This window comes from Anomaloglossus baeobatrachus, chromosome 6, assembly GCF_048569485.1.
Source record: "Anomaloglossus baeobatrachus isolate aAnoBae1 chromosome 6, aAnoBae1.hap1, whole genome shotgun sequence".
Taxonomy (NCBI): Eukaryota; Metazoa; Chordata; class Amphibia; order Anura; family Aromobatidae; genus Anomaloglossus; species Anomaloglossus baeobatrachus.
In genome coordinates this window covers 401383634-401400706 of record NC_134358.1, presented here as the reverse complement: position 1 = coordinate 401400706, position 17073 = coordinate 401383634, and the positions used below count along the sequence as shown (strand labels likewise).

The following is a 17073-nucleotide window of genomic DNA, read 5'->3' as shown; positions in this document are numbered from 1 at the left end:
GATGAGTCTACATACCTGATTCTAGGCTGGCATGATAACAAAGTCTCAGACATCCACATTCATGATGTGTCATACTAAGATGTATTCTTCCAACCAACATTTTATCATGTTAAAAGTGGGCATTCTGCCCAAATATGCCAACTGTGTCAGTGAATAATACGGGTATATGAAACAGCGTCTCAAATAATCATCTCAGTTGTTTTGTGTCATTTTGGCTGCTTTTCTTTGTGCCTTTAGAAGTAAAAAAATAAACCCATTTCCTGAATATATTCCTGACCGTGCGCTGCCCACTGCCTGAAAAATGCTTGAGACAAATGGTAAGGACTTGACTGTCACAAAGGAACAGTTTTGGTCACTTGAATTTTTAGAAACCTGTACAAGAGCAACCCACTGTGATAAAGTTCACAGTTTAAAAGCCTTAACAGTTTCTCCGAGGCTTGGGTTCAACTAGTTCATCCCTGTACAATAGAGAAAATGTATTTTAAAAATGAACTTGCAGCCAAATGTTTAGTTTTAAAAAGGGTTAAAATTCAACCAGCAGAAGCCATTATTGAGTTATTATAGGCAAAGTTCTGTACAGAAAGAAAAGACCATTACTTTCTCTAGTTCCAGGTAATCTCAGGTAAAACCTCCCTTTATACAAAGCCGATATTTCACTGCACCAATTAGGATGTGCCACAGCTAGGGAAGTTTACTACACCCCCACCAGGAGCGGAACCAGAGGGGCTTCAGGGGTTGCACTTAGGTCTCTGGAGCTTTGGGGGTTTTGAAAGGTCCCTTTGGATCATATGAGAAAACCAGCACAGATAAAGAGTCATGATAGTTCTGGGCTTTTTAAAGAGATTTTGAATAGGTGCACGCTTTTATATGTACCCAAATTCTGAGAAGGGTGCGGTAGAATTTTAGCATATCAGATGTTAAGATTGAGCATCACCAAAATATGGTTACCAATATTTTCCTGTATAAAGAGTGGTTGTCAAGCAGCAGGGAGGCGGTAAAGAAAGGAAGGGATGTGAATGTCACTCATGAATACAGAGGACTTATATCTTAGAGACACTATGGTCTGTGTAAGTGTTGTGAAATAAATGACACAATTTTTGGTGCCATTTGGCATAATAGCCCAGAAGGTCTACCTACAGTATATACCGTGGTGGCAGATTTGGGCTTTGTATAGTGGTACTGTCAGTAATCTTGGTCCTTGTACAATGTGGTATGCTATTTAGAAATACATTAACCCTTTGTTGGCAACGGGTTATTGATGATATTCTCCAAGCAGGCAGCAATAATGGTTGGTTTATTTAGGAACAATTAGGAACAATCATAGTAAGCTTAGTAGTAATAGATTGCAGGAAATAATTTCTGTGTGTCTCTATCTGCAGCGTCTGCAGTCAGCTTCCTTTCTCATTGATGCAAAGATCAGTCTTTTCACATCCTCTTCCTGTGAGAGCTTCTGGAGTTTTTCTTTTAACAACTTTATTAACAGCATACAAACCTAGCAACTAAACACTCATAGACAGGAATGGAGTTGTTGCATTAAACATATTCCAACACCCTTTAATGCTCACGGTTTGTTTTGTTTATGCACTTTTGTTTTTCCCTCTCCTTCTTCCAAGAGCCACATCTTTTTTATTGTTCCGTCATCATCCACACGATGAGGCTTATTTTTTGTTCAACAAGCTGTAGTTTTGAATAACACCCTTCATTTTGCAATGCAATATACTGAAGCGGGATGAAATGGTGAAAACAAATTCACCATTGTTTTTTGGGTTTTGTTTTTTTATGGTGTTCTTTGTACTTTTAAAATTACCTGAAAACATGATTTTATCATTTTGGCAATATTAAACTTCCATTTAGTTTTTTTCTATTTAGATGATGAGAAAAAAAAAATCAGAATTTTGGATAAAAAACAATTGCTTTGTGTTGCCATTTTCCCAGACCCATAACATTTTCTTTTTCTCTTGAGGGTAGAGATAATGTTTTGTGTGGTTATGTCACCAAATGTGGCTACAAGTGACATTTTTATAGCATCTTATTGAATTTTTAAGGGAGGATTGGTGACCAAAAAAACACAATTCTAGAATTTGTATTATTTTTTCTCTTTATGGAGCTATGGTAAGCCATCAGTTTCCCGCAAAAGTGTTGTGAGGGTCCAATAGGAGCAGCTGTGCATTTGCATCAGAAACTGCTCAATTTAAATGCTGTTGTGAATGTTTGACAGTAGAATATATATAGTTAATACTCCCAGCCAGAGCTCAGCTCTAACCATTAGCGAGAGATGCCAGCTCAGTAATATAGCTGGCATCAGCTGTGTGTAGAGAAAACTCGGCTCATGAGTCCCCTCCACACTTGTGACCCCCTCCTAGGATGTTTATTCATGTCCTAATAAGTTATGGACATAATTATTTATTTACTATGTAATTGTAATTATAATGGTCATGATGTGGCGGTATTTTGGGGAGCTTCTGTAGTGATATTATTGATAATAATTCTGTAGTGTTACAGTGTATTTTAGTAGGCAATAGTTAGTCCTGCTTTAGCCACAGGGTTATAAAACCAAGTTTTACTTAATGGGCATTTTTTCACTAGATCAACTTTTCTACGCTGTCTATACAGTGGCATGTAATAGTTTTGGCACCCATGGTCAAAATTAGTAGTATTATGAACAGTTAAGAAAGTGGGAGATGAAATGATCTCTAAAAAGCATAAATGACACAATGTTAACCCCTTTACGACCAAGAACGTACTGGTACATCCTTGATCACCTATCACCCATTACCGCGAGCTCTGGCGGCGAGCCCAGAGTAATCACCTCACATGTCTGCTGATCTAATCAGCAGACATGTGGGGCTAACAGGCACATGTCGATCGGAGATTGCGTTATCAAACACTGATAGCACAATTTAAATTGCCGCGGCGGGGATCGCATTGTTTCCCGCCGCCATCGGCGGCCTTGTGATGCAATCATGAGATGCCAATGTGTTGCCATGGTAGCGAGGGGTCAGCTGATGACTCCTGATGCTGCCATGACTCACTTCGTGTGAGAGCCGACAGAGCGCCAGCACTCAAAAGAGAGCGGCAGCTTTGCTCTGATCAGCAGAAATTATCAAGCAATTGGAGTGTACAGTGATAAAGTCCCCTAGAGGGTCTAGTAAAATATATAATCCCTCTGTCTGTTTTTGCATGCCAAGCAGAGCTGACATTAAGTGAGCTCATCAGCTCTGTTCAGGATGATGGCATGAGCTGCAGAGCTCACTGATTGCCTGCAGCGCTGTCAACATGACATCAGCACTGCAGACACTAACAGATACTGGGGAAAGTGGTTCAGATTCAGCACTGAACCAAGTGAGGGTGAATAATTAACTGTTTGCTTTTTTAATACAAACTGCAAAGTTTTTTCTACTAAACTGGAAAACCAATTTTATTTATTTTTAGCCACCTAAAATGATCCCTACATTATTCATATACCATCCTCATGTCCTGGGATCCCCAGTCATATTTATGACTAAATGTAACATGCTGATGAGTAGCATACATATAAGTCATATATACAAATTCAACAAGACGAAGAAAAGTGACGATTTGGGTCAGAAGTTTATTAGAAGAAAGTTTCAGAACTTTTTTTTTGGACATAAACCTGTGGCCGCTGAGATTGCTGGGATCCACCATCACTTTGTGATTGGAGGTGGTTAGATCTCCGGACCCCTGTGACCCTGACAATGAGGGGGCCAGTGTGATGTGATTGTTGTGGAGGTTGGGTTTAGCGGGGACTCATCCCTTTTATTCTTTGCGATGTATGGACTAACCCTTTAACTCCTGGTAGCTCCTTACCCTGTGGCTGCAGGCATGACCTCTTCTGATTTGGAGGTGGTTTGACCTCCAGACCCCCATGACCCTGAGAAAGATGGTCCGCAGGGCCTGTGTGATGTGAATGTTGTGGGGGTTGGGTTTATTGGGGACTCGCCCCTTTTATTCTTAGCGATGTATGGACTAACCCTTTAACCCCTGGTAGCTCCTCATCGTGTGGCTGCAGGAATGACTTCTTCTGATTTTGAGGTGCTTTGACCTCCAGACCCCCGTGACCCTGACAATGAGGGGGCTGCAGTGCCGGTGTGATGCAAGTGTTGCAGGGGTAGGGTTTGGGTTTAGTGGGGGCTCACCCCTTTTATTCTCAGCGATGTATGGACTAACCCTTTAACCCCTGGTAGCTCCTTACCCTGTGGCTGCAGGCATGACCTTTTGTGATTGGAGGTGGTTTGACCTCCAGAGCCCCGTGACCCTAACAATGAGGAGGCTGCAGTGCCAGTGTGATGCGAGTGTTGCAGGTGTAGGGTTTGGGTTTAGTGGGGACTCTCCCCTTTTATTCTCAGCGATGTATGGACTAACCCTTTAACTCCTGGTAGTTGCTCACCCTGTGGCTGCAGGCATGACCTCTTCTGATTTGGAGGTGGTTTGACCTCCTGACCTCCGTGACCCTGAGAATGAGTGGGCCACAGCGCCGGTGTGATGTGAGTGTTGTTGGGTTTGGGTTTAGTGGGGACTCGCCCCTTTTATTCTTAGCGATGTATGGACTAGCCCTTTAACCCTTTAGAACCCTTTAGAAATGCCTATAACCTTCAATGACCTCACTGCTTCACCACCACCGTGCGGAGCTGCCGCCCCACCTACACCCCACCTACTGTCCCCTCCCCAAAATCCTATGGAATGTAAGCCCTCAAGGGCAGGGCCCTCTTCCCTCTGTACTAGTCTGTCTACTGTAACTTGTATATGTATTCTGTATGTAACCCCTTCTCATGTACAGCACCATGGAATCAATGGTGCTCTATAAATAAATAATAATAATAATCTATATATATAATTGCCTTATTCTGTCTGTCTGTCTGTCTGTCTGTCTGTCTATCTGTCTGTCTGTCATGCTCCGAAATTGTGTCCTTACGGTGACACAAAGCTGATTGGCCGCTGGGCTCGCCATGGCCCCGCCCCCCACACGGATTGGCCTCTCGCCCCGGCTCTCTGCAGGCCCCGCCCCCCTCACGCAATGCACGCTCGCTCTGGCCCAACTGACACGGAGCCCCGATTCCCAGGTGAGTACACACACACATCAGATCACACTCACTCTCACACTCACTCTCACACACACCTCACACATCACAACATCCTGGGATATCGCTTGCTTCTACACCGGCTCCGTCAGGATCCCGGCAGCGCCAGACATAACCTTGCGATGCTGGGATCTTCACGGAGGCCGTGAAAGCTGGTAACCATTATACACATCGGGTAACTAAGGTCCCTTAGTTACCCGATGTGTATCATAGTTACCAGTGTACACCGGCTCCCACTCACTCTCACACACACCTCACACACACATCACATCGCATCCACACATCAAGGTCCTGCAGCTGCGGAACATACACACACATAACAGCACACACACATAACAGCACACACATAACAGCACACACATAACAGCACACACATAACAGCACACACATACACACACACAAATCAGATCACACTCACTCACACACATCACATCGCATCCACATACTCACAACATCCTGGGATATCGCTTGCTTCTCGGCGGCGATACTGTGCTGTTGTGATCTTCCAGGACCTGCCGGAGGATCACATGGCCAGAAGCATGTGATATCCCCGGATGTTGTGAGTATAAGCGCGTATGTGCGATATCGTCAGTGTCTGTGTGTGTGAGTGTATGCGATCGGGTGTGTGTGAGTGGATGCGATCGGGTGTGTGTGAGTGGATGCGATCGGGTGTGTGTGAGTGGATGCGATCGGGTGTGTGTGAGTGGATGCGATCGGGTGTGTGTGAGTGGATGCGATCGGGTGTGTGAGTGTCGGCAGAGGAGCACGGCGTGCTGGAGGAGGCTGGGAGCAGAGAGGCTGATCATGGGGAAGGCTGGGAGCAGAGAGGCTGATCATGGGGAAGGCTGGGAGGAGAGAGGCTGATGCTGGGGGAGGCTGGGAGGGGGAGGCTGGGACGAGGGAGGCTGATGCTGGTGGAGGCTGATGCTTGGGGAGGCTGATGCTGGGGGAGGCTGGAAGGAGAGAGGCTAATGCTGGTGGAGGCTGATGCTTGGGGAGGCTGATGCTGGGGGAGACTGGGAGGGGAAGGCTGATGCTGAGGGAGGCTGGGAGGAAGGAGGCTGGGAGGAGAGAGGCTGATCCTGGGGAAGGCTGGGAACGGGAGGCTGATGCTGAGGGAGGCTGGAAGGAGAGAGGCTGATGCTGGGGGAGGCTGGAAGGAGAGAGGCTGATGCTGGTGGAGGCTAATGCTTGGGGAGGCTGATGCTGGGGGAGACTGGGAGCGGAAGGCTGATGCTGAGGGAGGCTGGGAGAGGGAGGCTGGGAGGAAGGAGGCTGGGAGGAGAGAGGCTGATCCTGGGGAAGGCTGGGAAGGGGAGGCTGATGCTGGGGGAGGCTGGAAGGAGAGAGGCTGGAAGGAGAGAGGCTGATGCTGGTGGAGGCTGATGCATGGGGAGGCTGATGCTGGGGGAGACTGGGAGCAGAAGGCTGATGCTGAGGGAGGCTGGGAGGAAGGAGGCTGGGAGGAAGGAGGCTGGGAGGAGAGAGGCTGATCCTGGGGAAGGCTGGGAAGGGGAGGCTGATGCTGAGGGAAGCTGGAAGGAGAGAGGCTGATGCTGGGGGAGGCTGGAAGGAGAGAGGCTGAGGCTGGGAGGAGAGAGGCTGATGCTGGGGAAGGCTGATGCTGAGGGAGGCTGGGAGGGGAAAGCTGATGCTGGGGAAGGCTGGGAGGACGGAGGCTGGGAGGAGAGAGGCTGATCCTGGGGAAGGCTGGGAAAGGGAGGCTGATGCTGGAGGAGGCTGGAAGGAGAGAGGCTGATGCTGGCGGAGGCTGATGCTGGGGAGGCTGGGAGAGGGAGGCTGATGCTGAGGGAGGCTGGGAGGAGGGAGGCTGGGAGAGGTAGGCTGAGAGAAGAGAGGCTGATGCACACACACACACACACACGCGCGCGCACTGCACAACACAACACACCACACACACACACACACACTGGGAACCACAAACAACTGCCCTACACAGACACCCAACACACAAACACCGCGGCACACACAAATATACGCACATACCGCACAACACACACATTGCACAAAACATACCTCCCCCCAAAACACACCACACACACACAAACCGCGCAACACACACACAACGCTACAGACACACAGCGCTCCACAAACAACGCAACACACGCAACACACATACAACACCGCTCTCACCCCCGTCACACCCAGACAACACCCAGAACATGTACAGCGCCTACACAAACACTTGGTAACTACAGACAACAACATCTCTCTCTCTATATATATATATATATATATATATATAACAAAAATCATACATGAACTACACAATATGTAAATTCTAGAATACCCGATGCGTAGAATCGGGCCACCTTCTAGTAATAATAATATCAAGGAAGTCTTAGCACATGTGATGAGTGAGTTAATAGCAGTTTAACAAACGCCTCAGGGTTATAAGAAAAGATCCCGGACCACATTCCTCTATTGTTGTTGTTAGCTTAGTGCGTTCTTACCACAGGCTTTTCATATAGGTGACAGATCGGCTCGTGTGGATCGCTTTTACATAGTTTTATTGCATAGCATATTACATCCGCTTTCAGTCTATGAGTTAACCTTAGGAGAAAAAGAGGAAAAACACATGTAAATGGAAATCGGCCACTTATTTAATAATTAAATTAACCCTAACAATCCCATATTAACACAGGAAGCTATAGTATTCAGGAGCCACAGCCCAAAACAAGTTGTATAAATAGTCATTCCCATCTAGCATTGTAGAGGACACAGTAATGCCACTATCAGCAACCAAATGATCACTGAGACAAATGTCGTATGACAGTACAGACCCAAATTATAACAATTGTCACATTATCAAAAGTGATTTTATCCAAAACTAGAACCACTCTGGTGATTGAGGTAAATATGAGCCTTAAAAAACTAAATATGACCCTAAGGTTCTAATGAAAATCTAAATGTCAGTAGCTTTCTCCATTCACTTCTATGGGAAATGGAAAGACTTTATGTGGATTAGCCATGAATATCTAAGGTGAAGATGCTGCTTTAAAGTCATTAATAATTATGAGTATTCTGAAATCTTTTATTTCAGAGCAGAAAACTTAAGGCACCACTCAGGTGTTTTTATTTTTTATTTCACCCCTGGAGTAGTATTACTAATGTAAGTTACCTGTAGTAGAATACTTACTATCCATTGTCTTCTTCTGTTCTCAGCACAGTTCCGGCCCTGTTCTGCTACCTTGTCTTTCCAAAAATAAGCCCTCTTCCAAAAATAAGCCTTAAATTGATTTTTAGGGATTTTCGGAGTAGGCTTTAAGCTCTACTCCAAAAATAAGCCCTTGTTAGTCAGCGCCTCAGTGCTAGGTTATGTCATATGATGCTAGGTTATGTCACTAACATCACGGAGACATAACCTAATGCTGGAGACACTGTAATAGGCATAATGAAGCTCCCAAATTGTCCTGGCGCCTCCTCCCACCATGGCAGGGTAAAATGTGCTCACTCGCTCCCAAGTCTCAACTCCTGAGTGTTGTCACCTGGTAACTGCCTCCTGGCCGATATTGTGCTATGATGTTTGCTTGGTTGCCACTCTCGAGTTCCGCCTCCCAAATGCTGCCTCCTGGCCGCTACTGCGCTATGGTGTGGGCTTGGCTGCCGCTCCAGGGTCCCAACTACTATACTAGCTCCGAGTGCCGCCTCTTGGATCCCAGCTGGCCCTGCTCGCTCCCACAGAAGCAGCCACGTATGACGTCTCCACCACCATTCCCAAGTCCCACTCCAGACTCCCGCCTTCTGCTCCCTCCCGGCCGCATAGAGAAAAAGAGTGCCAATGCCACACAAAGTGTTTTGAGAGTGCCAGTAAGTGTTACCATAAGAGACACTGATATTGCACCAGCAATTGTGAATGTAAGTTAGGGTGAAGGTTACTAACCCCAAAGCTGGCCATACACCTTCAAGCTGAAGCTGGCCATACACCTTCAAGCTGAAGCTGGCCATACACCTTCAAGCTGAAGCTGGCCATACACCTTCAAGCTGAAGCTGACCATACACCTTCAAGCTGAAGCTGGCCATATACCTTCATGGTAAATTGAAGCATAAATGTGTGATTGTTGTTCATGGAAAAAAATAAGCCCTCCCCCCAAAATAAGCCCTAGCCCTTTTTTTGGAAACAAAAATAATATAAGACTGTCTATTTTTGAAAAGACATGGTAGTTCTGACTAGCTGGGTCACTTCAGTGTTTGCTGGGTGGATTGGAAGTCATTTTTCCATGTAAATCTACAGAACTAGGCTCACATAGACTTACACTGAGAGCTTGTGCCCGTTACCTCCGACCTGGTCAGTCAAGATCTGCGGTTACAAGTTGGTGGAATGGGACTGGAGCGGCGCTTAGAAGAACAGAAGTTGGTAAGTATTTTACTACAGCAAGGGAATATGCATTAGGGCTCTTCTCCACTTGCGATTTCTATGTGCGATCTGATAGAAAATCGGATCGCACTTGTGACGCCCTGGGCAAGCCAGATAGAGTTTGGAGGAGGAAGTGGAAGGAGTTGAAGTTGAAGTCTAGCTGAGGGCTAGAGTAGAGTTGAGCTCAGGCAGAGCTTGAGTGAGAACAGAGAACAGTGAGGGAAGTGAAAGGAGAAGGAAGTGAAGTAGTAGTGGAGCTAAAGTAAGAGCAACAGAGAAAGTGACAGAAAGAAGCCTGAAGTTGGTCCGCGTGTGTGCCCCGGACTGAGACAGCAAGGTTGGCAGACGGCGGTGACTGTCTGCAGGCGAGACTGATTGGAGGTTGCCGAAAGGACCGTGGACGGGTGGTGACCCGGCGGTACCGGAGCGGTATACGAAGATTAGTCAGCACCAGGGCAGGGGCCTTTCGGATCCCGGCAAGGCTAGGAGTCGCCGAATTTGCCAAATCCGTCAGTGAAGGGGACGACTGTCTCCCAACAACCAAGTCCCGTTGAAGGCAACAGTCCAACCGTTAAGGGGAGACACCGCCACCGCCAAGGCACCAGTTTCCCAGGGCCATTGCCTGCGGGCAAGAGTGGAGCTCCTCCGGCTCATATCCAAGCTGGGGAGCGGGTTACCGGTGGGAACCCATCGCTACCAAACAACAACACATAGGTGCAGGGAAGAGACCGTCACCGTCAACTGCAGGGGAAGTCAGCACCGTGAATCGTCCGAGGGACCCGTCCAACCAGCCGTTCGTTTACCGAGAACTGTGTCGTGTTTACTGGCTGAGTGAGTACCTCCGTGCCGTGCGGCACAGCGCTGCCCCTACGCCCCTGCACCTCCACAGGCCCCATACCTGCCTGTCCACCATCCCAACCCCATCACTGGGCCCCGGGATCACCAACCCCTACCCACGGAGGGGCAACACAACAACTGGCTGCTCCTCACCATCACTCCCGGGATCCCCAGCCAGAGCAGCGGTGGTGTACATTCAATCACAACAACCGTGGGTGGCGTCACGGACAATAAACTATCCCAAAACACCAATTCCCCTTTTCACTCACGGGCGAGGAGCGCCGCTCGAGTCCCCGGGATCCGGCCCATCGCTCGTGCCACCGAGCAGCGGCAGGCCGCAGCAGCCGCAGCGGCAGCCGGACCCGAGCAGTGGGAGAGCGCGGCGTCCCCTCCTCCGCCCGCGACACACTCACACCAGTGTTAATCAATGAGGCCATGTCCTCTTGCTAAATGTTTTACGGCAGTATGCTGCGATTTCACCGAGTCTCAGCTCTTGCTTCCCCATGCAATCCTATGGGAGCGAGAAAAAAAATCAGAATCCGGGTGGCATGCACATGTCATACAGATGGCATACACATGTCACACGGATCCTTGACACTTGCATACCGGAGGAATCTCCAGTAATACCAGGCCTGGCCACGGTTACATGCACTGTACTCCGGAGCTGTCACCTGAGCTCCAGAGTGAAGCATGAACAGCGAGCGCCGAGTGATTGATTCCCCGGCGATTGCTGTTCAGTTCAGCACAGCTGCAGACAGACCGGGCTGATTTCTGGAGCTCAGGTGACAGCTCCGGGGTTCAGTGCAGGTAACCGCGGCCAGGACTGGTATTACTGGAGATTCCTCCGGTAGCCAGTCTGACGCGGTATGCGTAAACACTCACATAGCACTAGCATGACGCTGGCATGTCATACGGATGCTATGTGAGGAAAAAACACACACCGTACACAGACCACACGCAGGACATACACAGGACACTCGACTCATATTTGTAGACGAGTGTCGCTGTGAATTTGTAAATTCAAGTGGAGAAGAGCCCTTAGTGATACCTCTACACTGGTGAAATAAAAAAAAGCCAGAGTGCTGCTTTAAGTAATTAAAGTGATTAATTTTAGTTACTCCCTCAATAACAGAGGAACCCAGGAACACACTTTATTTTGAATAGATGCATTATTTTTTAATTCAGGCCTTTTACAATGTTTCCTCATAGTTTGGAGCAGTATTTCCACCACTGAGAACTTTACCTGTCTCCTGAATATTCCTATGGGAATAATGGAAATTGGTGCACTTCCCAGAGGTGCGATCCCCCTATATCAGACATGTACAGCATATTCTATCTATATATCTTCAATATATGTAAAAGAGGAAAACCACTTTATTGTTGGTTATAATAACTCTTCATGAATTTATTGCATTGAGACATCTCACATTCTCCAAAGCTTTAGTGATATGCAATAAATCTAGTGGATCACAGATAGTGCTTTGTTATTTGTCATGTGCATAAGAAACAGATAATTATATTTTAGCAGCTATACATTTCCCAGCAGCAATAAAACACCACATTCAGGGCTTGCTCACACTAGTGATAATTCTCTCATGTGAGAGCATTGGACGCCATATGATAATGACCCTTGGGCTCAGGCTCTGCTGCGAGTGTGACCGAGTGTCATGCGACTGTGATCCAATTTTCTCACATGTGAGAATCAGAGCACAAGCGAGGAGAAGATGAAGAATATAATCTCTCCATGTTCTCCATTGGCTGTCTGTGTGTATGTGGCGCCCTGGACAAGCCAGGTCGTCACAGGTACTACAACAACACACCCCACACCCTGGCTAGGCACACCAAAGTCAGACAAAAATCCTTGTTGCCTCCCTCCAGGGGCTGATGTCCACACCAGGGGGTGGAGCCAGGCGGTTGGTCCCACCCACCGAGGAGTTCACAGTCCTGGAGGCGGGAAAAGGAAGTCAGAGTAAGGGTAGTGGAGAAGAGTAAGGGAGTTCAGTTTTGGGAGTTGGAGAGTGAAGTGGTAGTGGAGGAGACTGACCGTGTCCGGGTGCGTGGCCCGGGCACATACAGCAATGTTGGCAGACGGTGGTGACCGTCTGCAGGAGAGGCTGATTGACGTGAACTGTAAGGACCGGGGACGGGCGGTGGCCCGCCAGTACCAGATCGGGGAGCGAAGAGAAGCCAGCACCATTCGGCAGGGCCTACGGAGCCTGTCCGCGAAGATACACCGGTGGCACCTGTGACCGTGCCTGGCCCCGTACCACCCCCGGCAGCCAGTCTCGTGCAATAGGAGGCGGAGGCTCAGCGGGAGAGGACCCCTGTACCCGTTCCCCATGCCTCGGCTGAGGCCGCGCCGGGTCGCCGCTGTAAGGCAGCACCCCAGGCCATGACACCCCGGGACCTGCCGCCCAGAACGCTGGTAGTGGCCAGTGTGAAGGAGGTCTCGCGGGGCCCGACCCGTGCGCAGGGGCCCACCGTAACCCCTTACTGGGACAGGGAACAGACGCCGCTGGGCCAGGAAATCGCGGAGAGGAAGAAGAGGAAGGCGGAGCTGGTAGCCCGCACGATTAGAGAAAAGGAGAGCCTCCGCCAGGCCACCTTCCACGTACGGGGCCCAATCTATGAGGGGCAAGTGAGGAGGTTTGACGTCCGTTGGGGGTACGGCTTCATATATGAGCCGGGCCTGGAGGCCGAAGTCTTTATAGCCCGACGGGACGTCAATGCCCATCTGCCGGAGGACCACCCGGGCTGCAACCTGATGCCGGGGGATTTGGTCCAGTACACTAGGCATTGCGGGGAGAGGGGTTGGTTTGCTCTGGATGCTAAGCTGAGGGGCAGTCAAGAGGCCCGAGTACCAGCCCAGCCCCCTCCTCCGGCCGACACCATGGATTTGAAGTGAGTCAGCGGTCCACCGTTGCCGGCAGTTGTCCCTGTTGCGACCACCAGTACCGTTAAAAGAGTTTGAATGATAAGATTGAATCAACCGAAGAAGTTTATCTGATTGGAACCGTGATTGAACCGGCCGTTGCCGGCAACTAGTCCCCGTAGGGACCTTCTGCAACCGTTGCGTAAGGAACTACTTACGGACAAGCCCGAGAACTTGCAGGGCAACCACAAACTTGTGGAATGTAAATAATTGGCTTAAACCGTTAACGCCTCGGGAGAGGCAGGTTTGGTGGATGGGCCTGGAGGGAAGGGATGGCCCAGGCCCGCCACTACCGAAACCGGTGGCGATCCTCCGGGGGTTCAGGGGTCCCCATGGACGCGGGTCCCCTGAAAGAGACTGTACCCGCTCGGGCAACTTGGTTCTGGACTGGGGTCAAGGGGTGTTGCCCACTTCTTAGGGGCAGCATCAGGGCCAGGTTGTTTGGGTGGGAGAAGAGCGGAAGCCGTTACCGTTTAATGAACATATACTGTTAGCAACATTTAAGAATGTGCCTCCCGTTATGGGAAGTTGGACTAAAAATGTTTGTTTTTAAAATGTTTTTACTCTGACCGTGTCTGGGTGCGTGGCCCGGGCACATACAGCAAGGTTGGCAGACGGTGGTGACCGTCTGCAGGAGAGGCTGATTGACGTGAACCGTAAGGACCGGGGACGGGCAGTGGCCCGCCGGTACCGGATCGGGGAGCGAAGAGAAGACAGCACCATTCGGCAGGGCCTACGGACCCGGACCAGGCTTGGAGTCGCCGTAAAACCGGTCAAATCCGTTAGCGAAGGGAACCTCCGGGGTTTTCCAGCAGTCAAGACCCGATTGAAGGCAACCGCTCAACCGTGAAGGGAAATACAGTCACCGCCAAGGCTACAGTTCCCAGAGCCAGAGCCTGCGGGCAAAAGGGGCTCCCTCAGCATCCATCCAAGCTGGGGAGCGGGTTACCGGTGGGAAGCCACCAGAACTGAGAACATAACACAGGTGCAGGGAAAGGCAGTCACCGCCAACCTACCGGGAGAAGAACCACCGCAGCCGTCTGTGGGACCCGTCCATCCAGCCGTTTGTTTTACCGGAGACTTTGCATTCATCATTGGCTGAGTGAGTACCACAGTGCCGTGCGGCACCGCGCTGCCCCCGCGACCCTGCACCTCACCAGCCCCGTAACCCACCTGCCATTCTTCCCTCACCGGGCCCCGGGACCACCAAACCCCCTACCCACGGAGGGGCAAAACAACATCCAAGCTGCTCCCTGTCATCGCTCCCGGGATCCCCGTCCAGAGCAGCGGTGGTGTCACAACCTCACCACAACCGTGGGTGGCGTCACGGACAATAAATCCCCAAAACCATTCCCCTTTTCACTCACGGGCGAGGAGCACAGCTCGAGTCCCCAGATCCGGCCCACCGCTCGAGCCACCGAGCAGCGAGCGAAGCAGCAGCAGTGCCGGACCCGAGCGTGGTGAGCGCAGCGTCCCCTCCTCCGCCCGTGACATGTATATCGGACTGCTCTCGGATGTTATCAGTTGTGAGACTGTGACCGGGGTTATCTATGACGGCCGGTATGTCTCGCCCCGGTTGTGCTCACTCCATGATAGAAAGTAGATCCACTCCAGGGTTAATGCTGTTTCCCTACAGGCTGAAGGAAGGGTTAAATGGAAACAGGAACAAGGGCAGGTGTGCCGGGTGTGAGGGAGTGAACAGAACTCCCTGAGCTCTCTGCTGGAGAGGCACATGTATATTGTTGTGGACTTTTGTTTGGACATTAAACCGTGTGCTGTGAACCTTAATGCCTGGATCCCGTGTCTTCTGCTGCGCAGCCGACCACGCTACCTCACATATGGTGGAGAATCGGCGGGCATGCCAGCCCGGTGAGGTGTAGCATCCATCCCTGGTGACCCGGTAGCACATGTCCTGGATTCGAGCGGCTATACTACAGCCCAAACCCGGTGACGTCATGGAGGATATACTAAAGCAGCTGGCTCAGGCTAATGCACAGCAACAACAGGCTAATGAACAGCAACAACAGACCAATGCACACCTGCTCCGGGCGTTGGAACGTCAGCAGCAATCCTTGCAAGTACAGGAAAAAAGGCACCAAGAACAGATGGTTCTCCTGGCCAAGTCGATCCGTGCTGGACCGGCAGCAACAACCCCGGGACCGGCTGACGACGGCAGCGTCCGGAAAGCGGTGAGACAAGCATTACAAAAGATGACCCCGGGGGATGATGTGGAAGCGTTCCTGGCGGTGTTTGAGCGGGTGGCTGAGCGGGAAAAGCTGCCGACCCCCCAGTGGGCTGAGGTATTGTCGCCCTATCTGACGGGGGAACCCCAAAAAGCGTACCTGGACCTCTGTACCGAGGACGCCATTGACTATGCGACCCTGAAAGCCGAAATACTGGCTCGGTTGGGGGTGAATACCTATGTACGGGCTCAGCGGGTAAATCAGTGGTTCTATGAGGAAGCCAAACCCGTACGCTCCCAGGCCTATGACTTGTTGCATCTTGTAAAAAAATGGTTGCAGCCTGACACTCTGAGCCCGGCGCAAATGGTGGAAAGGGTAATAGTTGATCGTTTTGTGCGCACTTTACCCGTCATCGTTTAACGGTGGGTAGGACAGGGTGACCCAAGTACCCTTGACCAATTAGTGTCCCTGGTAAAGCGGCATGTGGCTACGCAGGACTTGATACGGGACACTGAGACTTTGCGTACCGCCCGTCGGTCCGGCCCCTCCAAGCCTAGGGCCAAGGACCCACCGCTGACAACGGTGCAGGAGTCCCCTACCGTCCCGTCTGAGCCCGCGCCCGCCGTTCCTGAGGTCCGAAAGGTTCTGTACCCTAAACGACAACCCGTCAAGGGGGTTTCCTTCCCTGTTAGATGTTGGCGGTGCCAGCGGGTGGGACATATGGAAGCCCAGTGTCCACTCACCACGGAGCCCATGGATTGTGGGGTTACCGGCGGGGTTCAATGTATGCTCAGGTGGTGTGTACCGCTGACCTGGTCTCCCCAGAGACGGAGCCCCACTTGTGCCAAATACAGGTGAATGGATGTCCGGTTACAGGATTGTTGGATTCCGGAAGCTTAGTGACCCTTGTGCGATCCACCTTGAGGGCTAAAGTAAAGGCCACAGGACGTACCGTGGGGGTGGTTTGCATACATGGGGACCGCCGAGACTATCCCACGGGGATTGTCACCATCACAGCACCTTGCAGTCAGGTGCAACATGAGGTGGGACTTCTTAACACTCTTCCTTATGACGTGATCTGCCCTATTTTTGGACTTTATGGAAGGGACCCCCTAAGTCCCCTCAGATATTGGTCAGTCCGGGACCTGAGCCCTACAATCCTGAATCCGGGACGCCTGCCGTAGGGGTCACCATGATAGGGACAGAGTGTGAACCCGATAGGTCACCCCTAGAGGTATTGGCAGGAGAGGCTGAGATGGTCGAGCCCATCCCGGAGTTGGAGGCGTCCCCGGATACGTTTGGGACAGCCCAACTCCAGGACCCTACGTTAATACATGCCCGGAGTCGGGTGACAGTAGTTGACGGGGTGGCACAGCTGGCCGGTGCCCAGGTAAGGTACCCCCATTTCGCTCTTAAGCAGGATTTACTCTACCGGGTAGATGAAATACGGGGCGTGGGGGTCGAGCAGTAGGTGGTGCCCCAGCCGTATCGCCGGCGGGTCCTCGACTTGGCTCATAAACACCTGATGAGTGGCCACCTAGGGGTCAAGAAAACGCAGGAGCGAATATTGCAAAGGTTCTATTGGCCCGGGGTCTTTGGGGAGGTAAAACGGTTCTGCGAAACCTGCCCGGAGTGTCAGCTTAC

At 50.6% G+C, this 17073-nt stretch overlaps 1 protein-coding gene across 3 annotated transcripts in view; it reads right to left on the bottom strand.

Annotated features, from left to right (window-relative positions):
* Nucleotides 1-17073, bottom strand: part of AOAH (acyloxyacyl hydrolase) — a 201198-nt gene that overhangs the window by 108472 nt on the left and 75653 nt on the right. For all 3 annotated transcript variants that reach the window (XM_075316585.1, XM_075316587.1, XM_075316586.1), the window contains exon 4: nt 7574-7673. In XM_075316585.1, the coding sequence (XP_075172700.1) occupies nt 7574-7673 (100 nt within the window). The remainder of the gene's footprint in view (nt 1-7573; nt 7674-17073) is intronic.